Source organism: Phyllostomus discolor, chromosome 5 (assembly GCF_004126475.2).
Source record: "Phyllostomus discolor isolate MPI-MPIP mPhyDis1 chromosome 5, mPhyDis1.pri.v3, whole genome shotgun sequence".
NCBI lineage: Eukaryota > Metazoa > Chordata > Mammalia > Chiroptera > Phyllostomidae > Phyllostomus > Phyllostomus discolor.
Genome location: NC_040907.2, coordinates 82,421,072 through 82,445,140, shown reverse-complemented (window position 1 = coordinate 82,445,140; position 24,069 = coordinate 82,421,072). Strand labels below are relative to the sequence as shown.

At 39.0% G+C, this 24,069-nt stretch overlaps 3 protein-coding genes and 1 long non-coding RNA gene across 7 annotated transcripts in view; 3 read left to right on the top strand and 1 right to left on the bottom strand.

Moving 5' to 3' along the window:
- Positions 1 to 9,685, top strand: part of SIRT5 (sirtuin 5) — a 32,359-nt gene extending 22,674 nt beyond the window's left edge. For all 4 annotated transcript variants that reach the window (XM_028513954.2, XM_036026490.1, XM_036026489.1 and 1 more), the window contains one exon: positions 9,173 to 9,685. In XM_028513954.2, coding sequence (XP_028369755.1) covers positions 9,173 to 9,248 — 76 coding nt within the window. In that variant the 3' untranslated portion in view covers positions 9,249 to 9,685. The remainder of the gene's footprint in view (positions 1 to 9,172) is intronic.
- Positions 9,686 to 11,136: 1,451 nt separating this feature from the next.
- LOC118500447 lies at positions 11,137 to 11,681 on the top strand. The gene is made up of 2 exons (XR_004903006.1): positions 11,137 to 11,313; positions 11,504 to 11,681. It is a non-coding gene; the product is annotated as an uncharacterized LOC118500447 (long non-coding RNA).
- An 819-nt stretch (positions 11,682 to 12,500) lies between these two features.
- Positions 12,501 to 17,221, top strand: NOL7 (nucleolar protein 7). The gene is made up of 8 exons (XM_028512111.2): positions 12,501 to 12,886; positions 12,972 to 13,032; positions 13,840 to 13,898; positions 15,120 to 15,151; positions 16,042 to 16,123; positions 16,476 to 16,597; positions 16,675 to 16,752; positions 17,037 to 17,221. Exons 1-8 carry the CDS (start codon positions 12,624 to 12,626, stop codon positions 17,111 to 17,113), a joined length of 774 nt encoding a protein of 257 aa, XP_028367912.1. The 5' UTR covers positions 12,501 to 12,623; the 3' UTR covers positions 17,114 to 17,221.
- A 670-nt stretch (positions 17,222 to 17,891) lies between these two features.
- The window catches only part of RANBP9 (RAN binding protein 9), an 84,074-nt gene continuing 77,896 nt past the window's right edge, over positions 17,892 to 24,069 (bottom strand). The window contains exons 13-14 of the mRNA XM_028511291.2: positions 21,944 to 22,055; positions 17,892 to 18,883 (exon numbers count right to left, since the gene is read on the bottom strand). Coding sequence (XP_028367092.1) covers positions 18,753 to 18,883; positions 21,944 to 22,055 — 243 coding nt within the window. The 3' untranslated portion in view covers positions 17,892 to 18,752. The remainder of the gene's footprint in view (positions 18,884 to 21,943; positions 22,056 to 24,069) is intronic.

The following is a 24,069-nucleotide window of genomic DNA, read 5'->3' as shown; positions in this document are numbered from 1 at the left end:
ACTGAGCTACGCCAGCCAGAGCCCAGTCCATGTCTTCACCTTTGTTTTCCTTTCTTTTTTCACCCCTGCTTTTTGTCTTCACTTTTAATTTACTTTTTATTATTATCGTCAGTTGGTTTAATTCCTTTCTAGACTAAGATAGAATATAAATAACTAAAAACTAAATAAAATTATAAAATACCACTGAAATTCTTGTTGTTCCTTTGATCAGTGGTTTTCAAACTCATCTGCGTATTTTTAAAGTGCTGATGAGTGGGGACCACCCATGACATTCTCATATAGTTGGTCTGAGGTGTAGCTTCTGAGGTGATGCTAATGTACAGCCAGTATGAAAACGTCTGCTCTGAGTCTTCAATGGTGTAAAAAAAAGTGCCACAAACTGCAGAGACACATTTTAATGTGATCCTCTTCAGGTGACTTAGCTGGCTTCTGTCCTAGTCTTCTCCAGGTCTTTTAAATCAGCTACAGCCTGTGTCCTCAGTCCATAGTTCTGTGTGGGCAAGTGGTAGGAACTAGAAAGACATCCTTTAAAAAAAATTGCTCTCTATATAAAACTTATACTCAGAAATGCAGAATGTTATTGAAAGAGATAAAAAAGACCTAAATATGTGGAAGGACATCCGTGTATATGGACTAGACAGCTAGTACAATGAAGGTGACAGTATCCCCCAGGTTGACCTGCAGATTCACCCAGTCTATCAAAACTGCAGCTGGCGTCTTTGCTGAACTTGACAAGGTGATCCTAAAATTCACATGGAAATGCAAGGGACCCAAATAGCCAAAACAAAAAGAAGAATAAAATTGGAGAACTCACAGTTCCCAGTTTCAAAACTTACTACAAATTTATAGTTTCTAAGACATCATGGTACTGGCATTAGGACAGACATGTAGTTCTGTGGAATAGAACTGATAGTCCAGAGATAAACTCTCATATTTATGGTCAACTGATTTTTTAAAAAAGTGTGAAGACAAAGCAGTAATGGAAAGAATAGTCTTTTTAACAAATGGAGCTGGAATCGTTGGATAGCCCCATGCAGAAGAATGAAATTGGAATGCTTTGCACCATGTAAAAAAAAAAATAACTCAAATGGATCATAGACCTAAATATAAGAGCTAAAAATATAAAATTCTTTTTTTAAAGATTTTATTTATTTATTTTTTTTTAGAGAGGGAAGGGAGGAAGAAAGAGAGGGAGAGAGAAACATCAATGTGCGGTTGCTGGGGGTCATGGCCTGCAACCCAGGCATGTGCCCCGACTGGGAATCAAACCTGCAACACTTTGGTTTGCAGCCCGCACTCAGTCCACTGAGCTACGCCAGCCAGGGCTAAAAATATAAAATTCTTAAAAGAAAATGCAGGAGTAAATCTTTGTGACCTCGAGTTTGTCAAAGCCTTTTTGATATGACATGGCATCAAAATCACAGGTAATATAAGAAAAATGGATAAATTGGACTTTATCAAAATTAAAAACTTTACTTTGGTGGACACCATTAATAAAGTAAAAAAGACAACCCACACAATGGGAGAAAATATTTGAAAAGGAACTTGTATCCAGAATATATAAGTAACTTTCACAACTCAATAATAAAAAGACAAGTAACCCAATTAAAAAGTGAGTCAAAGATTTAAATAGACAGTTCTCCAAATATAGACATATAATCAGTAAGCACACTGAAAAGATGGTCAGCATCCTTAATCTTTAGGGAAATGTAAATTAAAGCGACAACAAAGTACCACTTAACAACCTCTGTTACGGCTACACAGTAGTCCCTTGGTATCCACGGGAGGTACATTCCAAGACCCTCAGCGGATGCCTGAGACCACAGACAGTGTGAACCCTATATACACTGTTTTTTCCTATACATACATGTCTGTGATAAAGTTTATAAATTAGGCAGAGTAAGAGATTAACAACAATAACTAGTAATAAAAAGAACACTTACTATTTATATTGTAATAAAAGTTCTGAATGTGGTATACGTTGCCAGTGTAAATGTGGTCTCTCAGAATACCCTCATGGTGCTGCAGTCACTGTCCTTGTCATCACAAGAGATGTGAGAGATGATACAAGGCCCACATGCTGCGATGCAGTGAGGCACTCGAATGGCCTGCAATTTAAAACTTATGGCTTGTTTACTTCTAGAGTTTTTCAGTTAAAATTTTTGGAGTGAGGCTGATTACAGGTAACTGAAACCATAGAAAACAAAACCATGGATACGCAGGACTACTGTAGTTTCAAAAATGGAAAATAAATTTTGGTGAAGAAGTTGCCGGTGGGAATGTACAAGGGTGCAGCTTCTCTGGGAAACAGACTGGCAGTTCCTTAAAGGTTAAATACAGAGTTGATGTAGAACCCAGCAATTCCACTCCTAGGAATGCAGCCAAGAGAAAGGAAAACATGTTTACACAAAAATGTGTACATGAATGTTCATAGCAGCATTGCTCGTCATAATCAAAAAGTGGAAACAACCCAAATGTCCTTCACCTGAGGAGTGGGTGAATAAAATTTGGCATATATACAATAGAATATTATTCAACCATAAAAATATTGAAGTGCTGACACATGCTACAAGCTGGATGACCCTTGAAAACATTATAATGAGTGAAAGAAGCCAGATACACAAGACCACATATTGTATGATTTTATTTATATGAAATGTCCACAGTAGGAAAATCAGCAGAGACCAAAGGTAGATGAATGGTTGTCTAGGATTGCAGGAGGGAGGAATGGGGAGTGACTGCTAATGGGTACATTATACATTTTGGGGGTGATAGTGTTCTAAAGTTGACCATAGTGATGGTTATACAACTCTGTGAATATACTAAAAAGACAGATGTATATTAAATGAACAGATTGTATGTGAATTATATCAACAGAGCTGTTTAAAAATTATATTATCTTCTAATTTAACCACTGAAAAATGGACATTAGGCCTCTCATATGCATTGGGTCACATATGTGTACCACCTGGGCTGGTTAGCATCATTCAAAGTGGTGTCAGAGCCATGTACCTGGAGCCTCTTGTCTACTTGAAAGAGCATCAGAATACTCCTGACGGGATGAACTTTCTGAAGGAGCAAATGAGCTACATTCCAATTCCTTTTGTCTAATGTGGCTTATTTTCAGTCATTGATCTTTAGCTTATCTCAAATTAAGTATGAAGAATTAAAACAAACCATTATTATATTAAATTAAGAAATGCAGATAGGGAAAAAGAAGGAAAAACTTGAGTGTTTCCACAATCCAAGATATGAGATGGTGTCTGCCTCTCATGCTCTGCATCAACTAGTAGTAGGTTCTGGGCATCCATTGTGTATGTCTTCATGCGAAACAAAATTGAACTTGGTAGTTTTTCCTGCAAGTTCAGAAGAGATTCTTGGCATGTAAAGACATCATTTCATAAGTCAGATCTCCTAAGTCCAAAGACCTGCTTCAGCTGCTACTTTTCAACCCGAGCTCTTCAGACTCACATCCTGAGAACCTGCAACATCTCTGTTCAGACAAACAGGCTACTTGCTAGTTAGAAACTTTGACCAAATTTGACAAGCTACCCATTGACCAGCACCCACCACAAGAACCACCGTCTGCTGGCTTCTTTGGGGAGCTGAGGCTGTCTGTACTACTCAGTCTGGGAATTTTCCCAGGGCAATATAACTGACCAGTGAAGTCAACAATGCTTTATCTGAGAGTCATCAAAACTGACATTTAGAAGAGATGGGGGTGATCATCTCATCCTGCTCAAATATTCAAGTGGGGAACTGAGCCTGGAGCCATTGAGTAGCTTGTTTAAACCCACAGCTTAAAAATGGCAGAAGTTTTCTTACGTCTCATGCGGTAACAGATTTTGGTTGAACGTTACTCTAGGTCTGGGCCAGCCTACTGCCTGTAGGCCAAAGTCACCCACACCTGTATTTATAAATAAAGTTTTGTGGGAACTCGGCTACAGCCATGTGTTTATGTATTGCCTATGCTGCTTTTGCACAATAGCAGAGTTGAGTAGTTGTATTTACTCGCTGGCTCTTCACAGAAAAAAATTGCTAACCCCTGCTCTAGGTTACTGAGAAAAATGAAAATTGGAATACTGTTTGCTTTAATCTGATTTTCTTTAAGTAGGTAGCTGAAATGCTGCCTACATTTTAAACTTGAATCTCACAAGATTCTTTAGACCTTGCACAAGTTCTTTGGATTCTTTGCCCCCCATTCTCATTTAGAGACAGAGTCATAGCATTTGCCTTTCACCGAAATATGTTAATATTTCAAAGTGTTAATTAGTTCCATCTTTGTGTTTGTCATTTTCCCCATCCCTGATGGCTGTCTTGGATGATTTCTGACAAACCATTACTGATAGATACTGTACATCTTTGGATCCAGGCTTCAAGGCTCTGACTGTTACTCACCCCCAGGGTCCTTGGCATGTGAGGGTCAGTGCGTCTGCTGAGGCAGAAGTGGGATTCACACGCCCAGCCAGGCTGTTGGTACACAGGGTCTTCCAAGAACCTGGGCCCTCCACACCCTGAAGCCACCGTGGTGTTCAGCTTTTAATTTCTATAAACTTTGGAATTTAGTTGACATCCACAGATATTTATTAAGTAGCTCATATGTTCTAGACACTGTTCTAGGTGCTTAGAATAGGCCGTATCAGTAGACAAAACAAAAAAATCTACCGCTAAAAGATGCCACTCTAGTGGTGGAGGCAAACAGTACACAATAATCATAAATTTATTATATGCAAATTCTATAGCATGTGAGAACGTGGGTGACCTTTGGAAAAAGCAAAGGTGGTGTTGTGGATGGGGTGCATGGAGGTCACAGGGTTAGTTGGGTAGTTAGAGCTAGCCTCATTGGGAAGAGTTTGAGCAGGCTTGAAGGCAGCCAAGGAGGTAGCTGAAGAGATTATCAGGACTAAGAGCCTTTTAGACACTGGGACCACCTAGAGCGAAGGGCCCAAGGGGGAAGCATGCCTGGGAGGTTTGAAGGACAACAAAGGGGTCAGTGTGGCTGGAGTGGAGGGGGGAAGTCCCAGAAGAGGCAATCAATGAGGTAGGAGAGTAACACGTTTGTGCTGGGGAACAAGTGGCCCCAGTGAAAGCTAATTGCTGGTGGAGTTTAGAAGACTCAAGTCATTCTGTGCTGGACAATGGTTTTATAGGTTGCTTAAGTTATATATTTACTTCTAAAGAGTGTAAAGAGGCCACTTCTTTTAATTCACAGTTGACTACGTTTGACAGGGAAGTCCAGTACCCTATCTTGGCTGCACTGGCAAGGGGAGCTTGTAAGGGCCCTTTTAGTCCGTGTGTTCCATCAGAGCCCTAGTGGTCTGTTAATAAAAAAAAAAAAAAAATCAGCCCTGATTGGTGTGGCTCAGTTAGTTGGGCATCACCCACAAAATGAAGGGTCACTGGTTCAACTTCTCCAGTTTGATTCCTCCAGGCAGAGCACATGGCTGGGTTGCGGGCCCATCCCCAGTTGGGGCACATTCCAGAGGCAACTAATAGATGTTTCTCTTTCACAGCAATGTCTCCCTCCCTCTCTCCCCCTTCCCTTCCTCTCTCTAAGAAAAATAAGTAAGAAATAGACTTTTTAAAAAGTAATTTAAAGAAAGAATAAGAATAAAAGACATATATTTTAAACATTTTATTTTCATTTAAAGCATAAATGCATATTCATTTTTTTTGATAGAGCTAAGGGCCTTCCCTTTTGAGTAGGAATCTGCAGGTTGGAGCCCACCTTTCTTGCACAATCCTCCTTGTGTTCCCCAAATTTTCCCAGAGATAAAAATCACCCAGCCCTATTTTATAAAACTACTCAGACAACCAAGAAAATCAGATACCTAGGTGCTAGTACACATTTCCTGAATCAGAATGACAAGCTCAAGAGGACTGTTTATTTTTATATTTAACGAGGGACTCAGGCAACTGTTATTATCAGAAATCTTGGAAAATACTGGATTACAATTTCTAGTTTTGATTTTTTTTCTTTGTCTAAGTGAAGAAAGAATGTACAAAAAGAAGCTTATGATGCAGTCTCCCCCTCAGTCTTTTCCACTTATGGCTAATTTAACAATTATTTTTAGTGACTCTGTGTGTTCCTAAAGCATTCCATTAATATTCCTAGAAATAACCCTCTTTTAACATCTACATTTTTGCAGTTTATTACAAAATTTTAAGTTCAATTGGATAGTTACATTAACCAATAAAAATGGCATTAACGGGTTCTGGAACCCAGTACTCTTGGACATTCTACAACTTCGGGGGTGGAGCAAAGTGCGTGGGAGCCAGGACACGGGTCCTCAGACATTTTTGTTCATGTACCTCTGTGACGTTTGTAAACTTGACATCCAAAATTTCATATCAAAATCATGAAAAGAGATGTGATTCCAAGAGCACTGGAAATAAAACATGACATTTTAAAATAGAACTGCCATTGTGGTTTTAACCATATCCAGGCAAGTCTGATGACGCCAGTACTCTATACCTGCCATCATCCATGTACAAATTAAATATTCAGGCCTTTTTATTTTAAATTTTTTATAAATCCCCACCTGAGGAGACGTTTTTATTTATTTGAAAGAGAGGGAGTGAGAGGGAGAAACAGTGACCGGTTGCGTCCGGTTCGCACCCTGACCGGATCAAACTTGCAGCCTCCTGGTGGGTGCGCGGGATGATGCTGCAACCAAGGAGCCACCTGGCTGGGGCGCAGCCCTTTTTAACAGTTGGAGCCTTCACAGTTTTTCTCTTCGTCTTTGAACTTGTATTTCCACTCTACTTCCATGACGGGAATTTGTACTAATGTAATGCATTTTTATGTTTGAAAATCTACTGTTGACTCCCCTATTTATTATACTTCAACAACAAAATATGTGATGGGTTATTTATTTTCAATGTCCTTAAAACTTAAATGTTCTCTTAAAATTTTTGTCTAGATTGAATTATCACTACAGCAATTTGTAGTATGTAGTTGTGTAGAACAACAAACAAATGGTAAATTTGATTAACACTCCCACAAAAGTAAAATTTTACTGGTACTGCATCATAGGATGTGCATTTTTGGAGTTAGTTCATGTATCCATGGCTGAATACTATGGAGCCTTAGGAGACAGACCCTTCACATTGTAGTCCGCGGTCACCAGAACTGAGCCTGTAGTCGGAAAAGACAGGCTTCCCGAGTGAATGTGATGAGGGAGACTCCACTCCAGAGGAGACAGAGGCATGTCCCCAAACAAAGGAAAAAACACAATGACAGGATTTGTTGGGAGAGGGAGGAAATTTAAATGAAGCAGTTTTCAATAGATCAGCAACTGGTAGGGCTTTGTGCAAAGGGGTTCAGTGGGTCTGGCTGGCAAAGTGGTCTCAGGGTCCTGTGTCCTTGGAAATGACAAAGGAAATGTAGGTGTGGACTGGGTGTCCAGACACCCCTCACCTGGAGCTCTGCACATGGGGTGGAAATCAAGGCTGCATCTCAATGGCAAAGTGACTTAGATCCTCTAGGCACAAGGGAATTGTTCATTCTTTACTGCTATAATTTGAAACAGCAAAGTTTCGGATACTTTATGATTTTAGAAGACAAAATTCCTCAGTGAGTAAAAAAGGTATGCAGTTACTCAAAGAAGGGTGTTATGAATTTTTGCAGCTTGTCCTAGGGAAAAATACTATTTTCTATTCACTCTGCAGCTTGCTTTATCTGTGTCTCTTACTCCAGTCTGAGGGATGGCAGGGCAGGTTTTTACTGGCCCAGCCCAGTTTTATGTTTTTAGTGTTAATTGTAATTCTTCATTTTTGCTTTTTATAGATGGACATAAAGAGAGTCCCTGGCCACATAAACCCTGACCTGAATTTCTTTATGGCATGGCCACTCACATTTTGGACCTCCTTCCATGTTATATGCTAAAATACCCATAGTAATTTTATATATCTCATTTTGTTATCTGTTAATGGAAAATTCTATCAGACCCTCTTTCAGTCTTATTGAAAGCAAGAATGAAATGGCCCTGTTTGCATAAGGATGTGATACCCAGCCTTTAGAAATCATTTGCTTTCTTTAATCTACACTGATATTTCAAATGTCTCCTTTTCCATAGGTTTTCACATTCTGGGCTAAGGCACCATTGTAAGATATGGGGCGTGTGAGGGGTACAGCTTGCCTTTGTTTTGTGGGAGAAGGGTGAATATGGAAGGGGCACTTGAGAGTCACTTTCTTAGTAAGGAGGCCATGTGGGATTGGGGACATGGAAATTCTCTAAGAGCTCTCCGTGCCTGGCTGTAATTCTCAGAAAGTTCTCAAGGGATTGTAACCACTGTGCGGTTAGGAGTTTTCTAGCGGCCAGTGTGCCCACACTGTGTGTGGCAGAAGGAGTGGGAATGCCATTTGGTTACGGAGGTCCATTAGTGGCACTCTGTGGAGACCACAAAGTATGTAAGGGAGAAGGCATTCACCATTTGTACTGTATCAAGAATAAATAATATGATAAATTACACTGAGCAGATTTTTTTTTCATTTTTAATTATACTCAATTGGTTTTCTTAGTAATAATACACTAGAAAAACAATACCTGCTTTTACTTCTTATTCAGAGTTGGGCTTTTCTTTTTCATGTCCTAAGTGTTTTCTCTTGAAGGAAGCAGAAATTATTGATTTTTCTTCTTCCTCTTTGCACTTTCTTTTTTCATTATGTCTTTTTCCCCTCTTTTCTGACTAAGTCAGAGCTTGCTGTGAAGTCCAGTGGTGGTTTGAGAGGCCTGTTGACTCAGCTAAAGCCCTGATGGTTTGTATGATGCAGGAGGTTACCTTTCTCTTGTCCTTAGTGCATATGAATTCTATTTTAATGTAGATATTGTACAACTTTAAAACTTCAGTTATGAGTTTGGCAATACAATCAGGAAATATACTTTATAATTACATCTCCCCTTGCCCCTTAAAATAAAATTCTTATTTATACCATCTAAATTCTAGGCATGCCCTTTTCTAAATTCTCATGATCACAAGGGCCAGTCTGTAGTGAAATGTCTATATCTGGAGTTGTCAGAAACTGGATGAAAGAAGTGGGCACCAAAACTCATAGTACCACATTTGTGAGAATTTGGATTTTACTCTGGGTGTAATCAAGAAGTCTGACTTGCTAAAGTAGTACGTTGGTTTAACTCCTAACTCTGCTGTATTTGTCCTTCTGTTTCAGGTTTCATTTCCAGGGGCCCTGTGGCACAACTCTTCCTGAAGCCCTGGCTCCTCATGAAACTGAAACGGTTTCTTAATTGTCCTGGGGAAGGAAGAAGTTATAGTACATCTCAATACCAGGCCTCAAATAGAGGAGACGCAGTCCTGTGGATGGCAAGCTGAATACTGGAGATCTAAAAATACCCTGTGATTTCCTGTCTGGCATCCAACCTGTTGATAACTGATAGGGCCTTAGAGGTAACAATAGCAAATGTAGTTACAAGAAGTCAGAGAACTGTAAAGTCGATGCATGTTATTTGGCTTAAACTTAAGCATAAGATGCCTCTGATGTGTTTGGTTGGTTATTGGGAGGTGAAAAATTCTAATTTGAGTGTCTTAAAAATGTAATTATCACATTTTTGCTATTTGGCAAAGATGGAAGTAGACAAGTAAAAACCTTGATATTTCTGATTTTTGCACAAGTTTGGAAAGAAAATAAAATCACTCTCTACAGTAAGTAATTTATTGTAAAAAGGTTTGGCCCCATGAGTTATCTTTGTTGGGGACACTTTCTTTTCAGTATTTAACTTGTTTGGTTGCTTTACCTCAGAGTATGTGGAATAGCTTAGAACAAGAACTCAAGCAAAGAAGGAAAAGTAGTAACAAGGCAGAAAATCAGGATGAGACCAAGAAAAAAAATGATGCAAATATATAGATTCTAAAAGTAAACACAATCGCCTAAGGTCTAGTACTAGCCTTCTTAGCAGACAAGGAGGAAAGAGAGAGCTGATGGTTGCCTTTCTTAATATCATAAACTCAGAAGCACACAGCCCCTTCGGGGTCTGCCAGCCTTTCCCAGACACTGAATTCTGAAGAGAGTGTTTCCCATGGGACTTTACCTTGGAGTGAAGTAGCAAGAAAACAGTTCTCACCCCAAGCCCCATCACCTAATGTGTCACCCAGGGCCCTTGGAATGCCTGATTGCTGTCCAGCAAGCACCAGAGGCCTGACTGGGAGGAGTGGCCTTTAGGAACCTGTGTAGGAAGGTCATACATGGTAAGATTCATTGGATCAGGTGATTCCCTGAGTGACTACACACCTGGCCACACCACCCAGCCCCTTACAAAATTGCATTTAACGTTACATCCTTGGCATTTGTGGACATAAATGACAAGGCACTATCACATCAAATTCTGTACTGCATTTGCAAGTCATACCTTTTAGTAAATCCCAAGGGTCCTTTGTATGGACAAGAGGGATGTTCATAACCTACAAAGAGGCTGAAGGGCCAAACTGTAGGCTTCAATTCACCCTTCCCATGGCTGGATCAAGGCATATACACTGAGGGGATGTGTGTGTAATACTTATTAAGGAGTTTATGTGTGTAAAATACCATCATCGTTCTCTTTTAATAGGTTTGTTGGTGGACTTCTTGAAATTACTTTATACATTTTCCTAGTGTTAGCAATGATGAAAGTCAGCACACTGTCTCAGAAAGTCTGATTATATTTTTAATTTCTATCTGACCAAGTCCCAGATATTTCAGAACTGTTCTTTGCAACTCCCCTCAAATTGGGGCCTTTGGTACCAGCAGCTTTCTGTGTACGTGTGTGTGTGTTTTATCATTTTGTTTACATTGTGGTTTTATTAGAGAAGATGAAAGGAGAATTGAAAATACAAAATATGAGGTAGAAATTATGTACTGTATTCAATGTAATATTACTGAATATTTACCACATGATAGGCATTAGAAATAAAATTAGTAAGGCATGGATCTTACCCTCAAGGAGTTAACAGAATGGTTGGGCCAACTTTCTTTCTTTTTAAAAAGATTTTATTTATTTATTTTTAGAGAGGGGAGGGGGAGGGAGAGAGGAAGAGAAACATTAATGTGTGGTTGCCTCTCGAGTGTCCCCTATTGGGGACCTGGCCTGCAACCCAGGCATATGCCCTGACTGGGAATCCAACCCGCGGACCCTTTGGTTTGCAGTCCACACTCAATCCACTGAGGCACACCACCAGCCAGGCCAGGTTGGGACAGTGTTCATGTAAACTATTATACAGTGTAGAAACTGCAGTAATGGAATTTGTACAAGATTCACAGGAAAATGTAGTTAGAGATGGGCAGAGTGGGAGTGGGGTAAATGTTAAGGTATTTGAAATGTTTTTTTTTTAAAGATTTTATTTATTTTCAGAGAGGGAAGGGAGAAAGAGAGAGAGAAACATCAATGTGCGGTTGCTGGGGGCCGTGGCCTGCAACCCAGGCATGTATCCTGACTGGGAATCGAACCTGCGAAACTTTGGTTCGCAGCCCGTGCTCAATCCACTGAGCTACGCCAGCCAGGTTAGAAAGGTTTTTGAAGTATTGTATAAACAGGAGTTCCACGTGTGTATCAGTAGAGGGAACAGCCTGTACAAATGATTGGCAAATGTGAAAAAGCTTAGTTTGTTGGGAGAATGATGGATGAATCATTTCGTGTTGAATAAAGGGTGGGAGAAGATAAACACAGGTCATGATGGGCCATGTATGCCGAAACATGAAATATATCTTCCCCTTGGTGGGGAAGATATTAGGGTTGCATTCACTAAGTGTGGGGAAGTCATTCTTTCACCCTTCAGGATTTGCGATGGGCTAGCCAGCGTTCCAGGTCCTGGGGTTACACCAGGGAATCAGACGGGGTCCCTACTTCTCTCTTACAGAACTTACATTTAAAAGGGGCGGAATCATACAATAAACTCTTCGGGAAGGTGTCAGTGATGAACACAGAACAGAGGCATGGCCAGACAGTGGTAGAGGGGCTGGTGGTCAGGGAAGCCGGAGAAACACCGGCAGAAGTCGCCAAGCTCACATTTGGTGTAGAGAATTGATTTAAGCTTGTCATTTGTCCTGCCGCTCTAGTGCATGTCTTCTCTTTGAAACTCCACTTCTTCAGGGAGTGCGGAGTGAAGGGAATCTACTCTACAAATACTGATTAACTGGATCGACCAAGCGAATCCTGGTGCAAAAAGGTGGCGACAGAACAAATGGGGCTTGCGGTCATCAGTTTCTGGGAACCCGATGGCGTGACGCGCGCCAGCCCGCCTCGAGGAGCGCGGGGACCTAGCCAACCCAGCTCTCAGCATCCCGGCCAAGAAGGCAGCAGGATTTTTTTTTCTGCCGGGAAACAGGCGCCAAGGGCACACGCTCCCACAGTTAGTTGCTCTCTGGAGCAGCGAGGGGAGAATCACAGCCTTGAAACGCGCATCCTCAGTGCCGGTGGGAGGAACGCCCAACCCTGACACAACTTAGGCCACGCCTTCGTCGCCTCGGAAGGGGACAGTTTTCCGCTTCCTGTCTTTAAGTGGGGGGGACGGGGGTAGGCTTCGAGCTCGCCAGGAACGATTTAACCGGTGTCGCTTGCTCTTACGTCACACTCGGCTTGCGGGCTGTTGCTTCCGGGTTAAAGGTCAGACGGTCCGGAGCGGCGTGAGCCATGGTGCAGCTCCGGCCACGCGCGTCCCGTACTCCGGCATCAGCGTCGGCGATGGTGGACGAGGGCCAGCCAGCCTCGGAGCAGGAGGCGGAGCACGGCCTGTTGCTCGGGCAACCCAGCAGCGGCGCGGCTGCCGAGCCACTGGAGGAAGACGAAGACTGGGACGACGAGTTTGACGACGAGGCCCCGGAGGAATTGACTTTCGCCAGCGCCCAGGCGGAAGCGAGGGAAGAGGAGCGGCGAGTTCGGGAGACGGTGCGCAGGTTGGAAACCTACGGCTGGGCCGAAGAACCGTCCATTCCGGTCACACTTGTCTCTTTAGCTCTGACGTATCACCCTTTCTCCCAGGGATAAAACGCTCCTGAAGGAGAAGAGGAAACGACGCGAGGAGCTGTTTATCGAACAAAAGGTTAGAGTGTAGGAGGCGTCTCCTTTTTAAAACAACCCGGCTTGGGGTACAATTCCCTTGTTTATTGCAAAGCTGGTAGGATATGGGGGTGGGGAAAACGTCGCTAATATTTCTTCTAACATCGGTGAAAACAAAGATGCTCTATTCTTTGCTGTCCGCCGACAGAAAAATGGGAGTGGGAAGAGCTGTCAATTTGAAATCACGCGATTAAATCCCACCTCCGGCGTTCAGCTCGCTGTGACACCTGTCATTTCGCCTCACGGGGGTAGTTTTACCTGTAACTGGGTTGCTGTTAGAATTAAATGAGGTGCTGTGTAAACTAAGGGCTGCACAAACATCAATATGATTGCTGTCCTGTCGGATGTTAGGCAGATTGGCTACCGACACCCAACTCCAGAGGGACATTACTTTCAGTGTTTACCAGCGATTTGAGGGTTGGGCCCCCTTTCCAATCTTCATTAGGTCTTCCAAAGAATGTGGAATAGGTTCTGTTATTTTTAGACAGGGAAGGGAGGGAGAAAGAGAAACATCAATGTGCGGTTGCTGGGGGCTGTGGCCTGCAACCCAGGCATGTGCTCTGACTGCGAATTGAACCTGCGATGCTTTGGTTCGCAGCCCGCGCTCAATCCACTGAGCTATGCCAGCCAGGGCAGGTTCTGAGGTTTTTTATGATCGCAATTTCCCTACAACTTAGAGATAGTGGAGGGAGTGGTCAGCCTAAAAGAGGTGTTTGTTAAATTGTAACTGCGGAAGCAACCCAGGGTATATTGTCTTGTAGCTCACTTTTTATTTTTAAATGTCTTTAAGAAAAGGAAACTCCTTCCAGACACTATTCTAGAGAAGTTAACTACCGCTTCACAGACAGAGTAAGTAATGGATCTTGTTATATTACTTGCTTACATAGCTCCATCTTTGAAATACATAATTGGTATTTGAGTCTATATAATTGAAGAAATAATAAAGCCTAAATTAAAAAGCTACATCATAGATATGTGAATTTGGTGGGAAAAGTGGAAGCAATTCACTTCCTTTTCAGTATTTCACTGTTTCTTTTTGTTCATTCCCATTGCTAACTTGAGCTTCTGAGTTCCTGATCCCAGAGCACTTATTCATCAACTGTGAGGTTTCATTTGTCCTGGAGCAGGGTAGATGGTGGATAAAATGTGTCTTGAAATTTATGACTTAGTGGAGTTGCAGGCTCTTCTTAAAACTCAGCTTGCCCCATACTTGCCATACCTGCCACCAACTTGGCCTTCCTCCTCTATCCCCATTTCACTTAGCAGCTTTGCCAAGCACTGAATGTTTAAAGCCAGATGTTGTAGTCATCCTCTTCTTCATCTATCCCATGGAGTCAGTCAAACCTTACTAAATTTACAGTTCTAAATATTTGTTTTTTCTGTCTGTTTCTTACATCTGTATCTTTGACCTGGTCCTCAGATTTTCTGTAGAACTTTCCCCGAGTTATTCAGATCCCAAATACACTAAACATAAACACAAATGTATTTGGTGGCAGTCCCTTTTTATCCTTTAAAGCCAAACTGAAATGTCACTTTTTCATTCTCTCATTCCACCCACCCTGTTAACTTCCTCCTCTGTAGTTTTTCTGTTGCGCATGGTACAGACATCTCCGAGTTTTGTCAGTTTACATTTGTCTCTCAGACCAGAGGCCTCCACTCTAGTCCTTTTGTGCTTAAAACTGTTGAGTTACCCTTTGTGATTTCTTCAAATAAAATGAGGCAGGCCTACCACCTTTTATTTTATATTTTAGCTGAGGTGTTTTATAACATTCTTTAAGTCTTTCACTCTAATTCCATTAACCACAGCAATCTGCTTCTTTTGGAAGTCTGTTGATAGATATACTTTCAGATTTTAAATTCTGAGAAGATACTTCCATCCAATATTTATTAGTTTGTTGATTGGGAGTTGGTGGCTGGGAATTTGGGGAGTGACTTTCCAAAACTGAGGATAGTGGTAACATATTGGGGTAGGGTGATAGTGGAAGGACCTACTTCTAAGACCAAATTTACTTGTGTAATAGGTAATCTTTTCTATCTGCCATTCCAGTCACTGCTGTTTTTCTCCCTTAGCATAAAGAAATCACCAGGAAAGTTAAACAAAGGTAGGAACTATTCTTTATAATTTAAATAACTTTTCATGAAAGTGTCAAGTTGCTTTTGCAGTCAAATGTTATTGGCCCTTAGAAAGAGTTCTGGAATAGCACTGGCCAAGTTTAGCTTGAGCCTCTTCTCTCTCTTTTTTTTTAATTCAAATACAGTGGTCTCTATTTTCCCACCACCACTTTCCCTTGCCCTACCCATGCCCACCTCCCACCCTCAATCTCACCCCCCATGGCTCTGTATAAGGGTACCTTTCCCCCTATTTCTTTTTTTTTTAAGATTATTTTTTAGAGAGGGAAGGGAGGGAGAAAGAGAGAAACAACAATGTGTGGTTGCTGGGGGTCATGGCCTGTAACCCAGGCATGTACCCTGACTGGGAATCCAACCCGCGGACCCTTTGGTTTGCAGTCCACACTCAATCCACTGAGGCACACCACAGCCAGGCCAGGTTGGGACAGTGTTCATGTAAACTATTATACAGTGTAGAAACTGCAGTAATGGAATTTGTGCAAGATTCACAGGAAAATGTAGTTAGAGATGGGCAGAGTGGGAGTGGGGTAAATGTTAAGGTATTTGAAATTTTTTTTTTAAAGATTTTATTTATTTATTTTCAGAGAGGGAAGGGAGAAAGAGAGAGAGAAACATCAATGTGCGGTTGCTGGGGGCCGTGGCCTGCAACCCAGGCATGTATCCTGACTGGGAATCGAACCTGCGAAACTTTGGTTCGCAGCCCGCACTCAATCCACTGAGCTACACCAGCCAGGCCCCCTATTTCTTAGAAATAAAAATTGTATCCAAATTGGCGGGAGAGGGTATTTAACATGAACTCCAGGAAGTGTTCTTGATTTATTTTTACATAAGTGCTAACTAGAAATAAAACTCAATTTTTTAGTTAATTTGCAGAAGAAAGAAGAAGAATGTGAAAAAGGAAGTGATTCTAAGAAACCTAAAGTACAAAAAGTACAGTCTATTGGGTAAGAAGAGCCTTATTTTCATGTAGCATACAGTTATTAACCTTTGAGAATTAAAGTACTGATTTGCGTGGAAAAATATTTTAATTAGGAGCAGTTTCAGATTGGATCTTCTGTGGGAAAACCAGTTGTGATATTTATATAAAAACAAACTATTTGCTCTACTAAAATGTGAATATTAGCCTATTTCTTATAAAATAGCACTATACTTTAGTTTTATTAGTTTTATTCATTATCGTATCAGTGCATGTACAAAATAAGGATTTTTTTTTCACTTTTTGAGACAACAGGAAATTATTTACAATAAAGCACGTTATCAACATCATTCATTCTGACCTTTTGTATCGATCATCAGCCAGAATAAAAGCTACTTGGCTCTAAGGCTAAAAGATCAAGATCTGCGGGATTCAAGGCAACAAGCAGCCAAAGCCTTCATACAAAATTCTTTATATGGTCCAGGAACCAACAGAACTACTGGTAATTTCCTTATTGACTGTTTTTCTCACTTTTTACTGCAAATAAACAAAGAAATGATAAATAATTCTCTTTTCTAGTAAATAAGTTCCTGTCTCTTGACAATAAAAGGTTACCAGTGAAGAAAGCCGCAGCCCAGTTTTTGAGTAATGGTTGGGGTAAGGTCCAGCTTTATTCTCTTGGCTCTGATCATTTTCTATGTTGAATAATGCTCTTTTTAAAGGAGATAGTAAATAATTATGAATTATGTTTTTTCTTATAATAGCTTCTATATTAATAGTTTAAAGTTGCTTCTGAAAATTAGGTCAGTGTATTATGTATGTACAGCTAACAAAATCTAATAGACCTAATTTTAGTGTTTATATTCATAGAGAAAATTTTGAAAAGTTTTAAATTTTTTCTTGGGAATTTTTATTCTTACTGCACAAACTTTCTATTGTAGGAACCCAGAAAAAGCAAAATGCCAAGAGGTTTAAAAGACGTTGGATGGTCAGAAAGATGAAAACTTCTAAGAAGTAAATCAAAACTAAATGAAGAATGAGAACTTTGTATGTATGGAACTTGCAGTTACTTAGTACAGAAGATTAATTTGGCTTAAAAATCTAATAAATCATTTTAAAGGCTCATACAAAAGTCATAAATCTATTTGGGGAAGTATCCCATCACATTTCATCCTTTTGGAATACATTGTGCCTTTAATCCTTGAGGGTCCTGGAAGAAATAGCAGTTTAAAAGGAATTGCTTTCATTTCTTTTTGTAAGTATTTATACATTTACTTGAATATAAATATAACCAGTAATGGCACCTCTCCCCCGCTGCCCCCCATGCTTGTGTGGCAGGTATGGCAGGGAGGAGGAACTCTCAGATGCCTTAGTCTCTCAGGTGTTTTGGTGTTACCGATGAGAATTTGCTTCACAAAACAGCTAAATGTATATAAATACCTACTTTTCTTAAGGTTCAAGCCTCAGGGTGCAAAAATAGTGTATAAAATAACCAAAGGATATGGTCATCCACTTGAACAGCTTGTTTAAATTTTACTTTTAACCAGTTTGGGGGTTTGCTTTACTGGCAAGTAACATGCCTTAATATGGGTATGAAGCTAAGGAGATTAATTTTCCTTTTTCTTTCTGTATGACCCACAATATCAGGCTTGATACAAGGAGGCTAGTAAACTGAACGCAGCTTGAGCTTGTAGAACTTAGATTTATAATAAAAGTCATTGATTTTAATTGCTCTAGTTTTATATTAATCATAAGTATGTAAGTACCTAATATATAAACTCAGCTTGACACTCTAATATCTGTAGAAGTAAATTTTTAATGGCTGGTTAATTATATCACTACATTTTTATTGCAATATAGTACTCATTTAAGCACTTAAAAATGGAAGGTATACAAAGATTAAATTAAGACACGGTAAATTGACTAAATATTTGGTTTTTATATAAATAAAGGTCATAACCACACCGTTGACATATAATACTGTTATAATACAAGTTAAACTTGTGAGTCTACAACAGAAGTCGTTGGTAGTTAAACAGGAAACAAAGTTGAAAAGACCATGTTAAAACAAAACTACTGGGACTAACAGGTCGGGATTGTAAGTAGCAACAAACGTATTCACTCAGCTCCTGAGTATTTCAAGTTTTACAGTACACATTAAAAATTATTTCTTCCATCAACACTATAAATTCAAACTGTCGGATGTTTATGCATTTTGCAAGTTACACTGATTGAATGCTTAAATGGGAGTGGGGGTTGGAACATCTCCCAATTTGAAGTTTACATCACCCACATGCTAACACAACACAACTTGTTCCATTTCCTTCCCCCCTCTCCCCCCAACAAAGAAGGCAGGATTTTTTTGGTTTCTTTTAGGTAATTGTTTTAAAGGATTTGTGATGATAAATTCCAACATCTGAGAATCGGTAATATTTAACTCTTAGACAACTAAGAGGTTAAAGATGGAAAATAATTTCTCCTAACACTAAGTTAGAAAATCATTTGCATCATGCTGTAAACTAGGAAGCAATGTAAAGCGACAAAAACCTGTCCCCAGTACATAATTAAAAAAATCTAAATTTCAAAATCAGCAGAGCTGGTCTACTTCCATGTTGACTATATGCCACAATATAAGTGTGAGCTCCTTAAATGCATAGCTAATGTAGGTAGTCTTCCACTGTGGCAAATGCACAGGATCCAATTCCTGATCGAGCCATCAGTCCTAGACATTGTGTGGCCTGTCCCATTGCTAGAGCAAGTGGAGGTTGCTTTGGCAGATTGTGGGTTTCTGAGGAAAAAATGATTAAAAATGGAAATAACAATTAGCAAGACATTTTTTTAATCTCTTCAGGAAAATACTGCATTACTTACACAATTATCAATGCAAATATTGCCCTTAACTAACTAGCAAAGGTACTTTCTAAGCAAATGATTAATACCTTGCAGGTACTACTCTGACAAGGTAATGTGCGTACTAGGTGTTCAACTATAAGAAAAATCGTGCAGAATTAGACTTTTAAAGTGTTAGATATTCTAAATTTTTTATTTCCATATTATCTATGATGGGAACAATACAGTTTCTTGGCTGATATTTCATTGGGAGCATAAGAAATATTTAATACTGTTTTTGACGAAGGTCAGCTGACAATAGAAAAAGGCCAGATTCTTCTAGGGATACAGCTAAACTGAGGCTGCCTAACTGTCTCCAAAGCATATTGGTGAATGTTATTTGGGTTGGTAGGGAGCAAGGGGTGATGGTCACTATGAGAGACAATAGAGCAAAATTACTCTTAATTTTGGAGGGGTAATTTACAATCAATATATCAGACATTTAAAAAATTGCCAATAAAGTATTCAGGGTACTACATACCAGAAATCTGTCAGACAGTTGTAGTACAAATATAATTAATAAAATTTGTTCTTTGCCAGAAATGAAAAAAATGAACTAACGGTAGAAGTGTCCAAATATGTAAGTTGGTAATTTTTCTTTGTGAGTAGATGTCTAAATTTCAAGTTTATGTGGATTCCCAATTAATGAAATTACTAATCAGTCCTTCATAGACATAGCTATCAATAAAGGTCAAAAACTGATAAATGGTAAGGCGCCATATGATTTAATTCTACCCTTGGTTTTGGGGTTGCAATCTCAGAGAAAGAAAACTTCTAGAAGGAATGAAGCAAAAATAATAAGGAAGCGATTTCAGGAGTCCAACTACAAGAATAAAAGGATCAAGAATGTAAGAATCTGGGGGGAGGAGGTGAGGGGATGGAGAGATGGAGCAAAAAGGACTCAATGGACACGAACAACAGAGTGGTTGGTGATTGTTGCGGGGGGAGTAGAAGGGAGATAAATGGTAATGGAAAAAATACAATAAAAAATGTAAGAATAAAAATATGCAAAAAAGATTGCTGAGAAAGTGGTTTAAAAAGTGCTCTGGGTTAAGATTATTAAAGTACTGGCCATTCAGTGGCAAGATACTATTTGGCTAAATTTTGATAGTGATAAACTTTTATTTTTGCCAACTTGAAGCAGGATTGACTGTAGTTTAAAACAATTCTGCCTTAATTTGAATCAAGAACAATTTAATTTTTATACAAAAATCAAATATAATAGGGAATTAATACTGAAAAGGAAACACCCTTTCAAAAGGGTGTTTGAAGATTTCGTCTCCTGAAGATTTACAGGGAAGTAACTTTGCTGAAATGTAAGCATCTAGATGTACTTTATTACAATTTTATACTGGCCAAGGAAGGCAGGTGGTTATAAGCATTAAAAAAAATTTTTGGATATGGAACTTGCAAGAATTACATACAACTAATATAACTTTAAGCACTACTTAATAGATTATAAAATTTAGTATATATAAATATGCAGACACCCCACAGCAATTTAATAATCTTACTAATTTTTGTGGGAATTATACACAATAAATTTAAGCACTATTCATGGGTGAACCTACATAATATGTAGTACAATATGTAAGAATATATATTATCTTGGACAATGGCCCCAAGCAATTTAGTATTTAAAAATTTAATCTCCTTCAAGAACCCAAGATACAAAAAGCTGTCATTAAGAAAACTGGTCACTTGACAATTTTTTTTCCAAGTGTAAGTGTTACATAAATACAAAGCAATTACTACTTCATGATTTCTTACAATGTAGTAATTTAAAAATAGAAGTATTGTAAACCATAATTTGCCCTATAACCCCAGGATTGCTACTTGCTTCTCTTACCAATAGAACTAAATGAATTTCATAACCAAAGAAATTACAACACAACACCACAAAATTCACATTTATTATATATAAATTCTAATTTTAAGAAAACTACAACACAGACTACTCCTATTTCAAAACTTCATTATGAAAGCTTAACAAATGATGAATTGAAAATTAATTGTATAAAGGCAAACAGATTAAGGCTCAAATATGAATACTTTTAATTGCTTGTTTTACATTTTGGCCATATGGAGGAGGGCCTGGGGCCTTCATTCCAAGTCTCTCTGTCTAAACACCCTCTACTCGAACTGTTCTAGTCTACCTAAAATATTAATAGCTTGAAACATGTTGCTGAAAGCCCCCAAACCTTAAAGGGCCGAATCACACAGAATAGACTTTTAAACTAGAGTCCCATTTTATCTGGGGAATTAGATTCTAAAGTTAGGTGAAAAATCACTCTTAGCTAATAACCTTTGAAAAGAATTGTCTAGAAATTAAAAGTTTTAAGTAATCAACCCTACAGAGTTTCAGTATAAATGCACAAAATATATAGTTACAGAAGTCATATAAATAGTGTATTTGTTCAATACATAAACACTAGAGTCATCCTCTGTAGTGAGCTACTCATAGGAATGGCAACCACGGGAACAGCAAATTCCAATTTCTCACTTCATGCTCATGCTTGGCTAAACTTATTTAAATTGTTCTCTTCCTCACACACCCTTTTTATTTGGTAAGGGCAGGGAGTTGAATATAAACACAAATATATTTGACTTCAAGGGTTAATATTGATGGGGCATTTCCAAATCACCTGGAAACCCCTTGCGCCTGCACAGTGGGAGCTGGAAAATGGGTGGCTCAGGCCAGAAATGTTTACGTACATGCACACAAAATCATCTCATTTCCAAACTTCTCCCAGATGCATCCCAATGTACTGGTTTTATTCTATTTGAATCCATTTAATCTGGGATTGAAACAAAGGTTTCTATGTTTTAAGGTAACTTTAATTTTAAAATGTAGAAAAACTTTCCCTAAGGATTTTATCAAAATATAAATGCCAGCAAAAATACTGCCTCAAATATTCTGAAAATCTAGTTGGTGGTGTGTTTTTTTGGCTTCACTTACCTAATATTGCACTGTTAAGAGCTGAGCACACAGGTTCTCTCTGAATTGGGTCAAGTTGATTTCCAACAGGGCTGTTCCAAGGATCTGAATATGCTAGTAAACTGAATGCATCCTGTTGAAAATAGCAATTTGATTTTTAATTCAAATAATTGAACTATGATCATCCATGGTTGGTTACAAACTGAGAGACAGGTAAAAGGCACTAAACTACTGTGGTATTTAAACCCATTTACCTATGGATATTATGAAGCAAAGTCTAATGTGTTTTCATGCTTTCCGTGAACACACAGTCTCATGTCCCCCCATCCCTACTGTATATATGGAACAGGAAAAAATATTAAAAATTGAAAAAATGAATTCCTGTGAAATGGGCTAATACTGATGATTATGGTAAAGAGGAAGACTAAAACATTTAGATACAGTGCAATTTATTATCACTTATGTGAATTTGACATTAAAATGATAAGGCATGCCTATATATTTTTCCAAGTAGATGTGGGAACTGGATGTCATCTTCTCAAACGCAGTAACCAAAAAAATTAAACTGACCCCCACTCAGGAACTCAGTAATTCCAACCATTCTCAAGCCCCCCATCCTAAAGTAGCTCTCACACACACACAGGAGTCTTTTCCCAATTCTGTCTTCTTTGTGGGGAGGCAAATACACAATGGTTTCAGACATTGCCATCAACCACCAGTGTGCATCAGTAGTGTGGCCTTTAGCAGGTAACAACCTCTCTAAGAGTCAAGTTTCATCAGTTGTGTAATGGAGGCTATCAGAGGTCATATTTCACAGTCATGTGAGGACTGAGCTAAATGAAATTAGCAATGTCGGTTCATTCTAATTTTTCAATAAATGATGTCTTATTCTGCCAAAAGTCAATAATCTGGAGTACCGTATTTTTTGAACTATAAGATGCACCCCCCTCCCCACCCCATTTGGGAGGAATAATGGTGGTTAATGTTGCTATTGAGTCCTGTTTACATTTATTTACACTGGTGAAATATTATGTTATTTATGTTATTAAATATTTTACCACATTTTTTGCTTCAAAATTTTTCTTCCTATTTCTAAAACCTAGGTGCGTCTTATGGTCCAAAAAAGGTAATACTATAGGTACAGATATAGTTAGATACAGGACATCTACCCAATTCAGAAGGCATACACAAAAAGGTGCTGAGGAAATTGTAAATCAGTGAATTCAGGAACACCTTTCAAAGTGCTAATTACGGAAGTGTGGAAGACTGATTCCTAAAATACAATCTCCTAGTTACAGTTCAAGTATTCCTCTAATGATCATCTTAGTGTTCTGAGAGCAGAGGTGGGGAAAGGGTTCCTGGTCAACTGTATTGCCCTTTCTCTTCCAAACTGGTTTCCACACTGTGGAAATAAAAACTGTCCATGAAGCAAAGCTATGCAGTCCATCCAAGGCTACTACACAGGGAGTACATGTGTCTAAATGTGTGTGCTACTCCACTGTCATCTACTGTAAGTACTTCACATCAGACTTTTTGCTCCAATTATTATAGTGAAAGTTCTTTGAAGATTTAAAAAATATTACACCATTTTGAGTCTTCTGTAGCTACTGATACGTGCTGGGTACAGGGAAGAAGCTTCTACACCTGCTGATCACAAGACCTACTTCTTATAGTTTTTAAGATATTTTATGCATCCCACAAACCTACTAGATTGTACTTCCTGAATGTCCCCATCCAAACTTATCAATGGAAAGAATATTAATATCCTATAAAGCTAACTCTAATCAATCATATTATTTCTAAAGACTGAGCTTTGCTCAAGACTTAATTTACCTCACAACCATTTAATGAAGTACCATCCCCACAGCACAGATAAACTTTGAAAGATATCCTAAAGAACTGTCCAAGGAATAATGGGTACATAAAAACTTGGAGCACAAAACTATCCTCTTGGGTCATTATATTGGGACATGCTACAAAAAGATGAAATATCCCAAATCTCTAATCAATCATCATTCTGTTTATGTGCTCTGATATTTAAAGCAAAAACACATAATCATGACGGTAGTAATTTACTGTGCACTAGCACTATGTGAGGCAATGTTTCAAGCATTCGTGTGGATCATCTCATTTAATCTTCACAATAA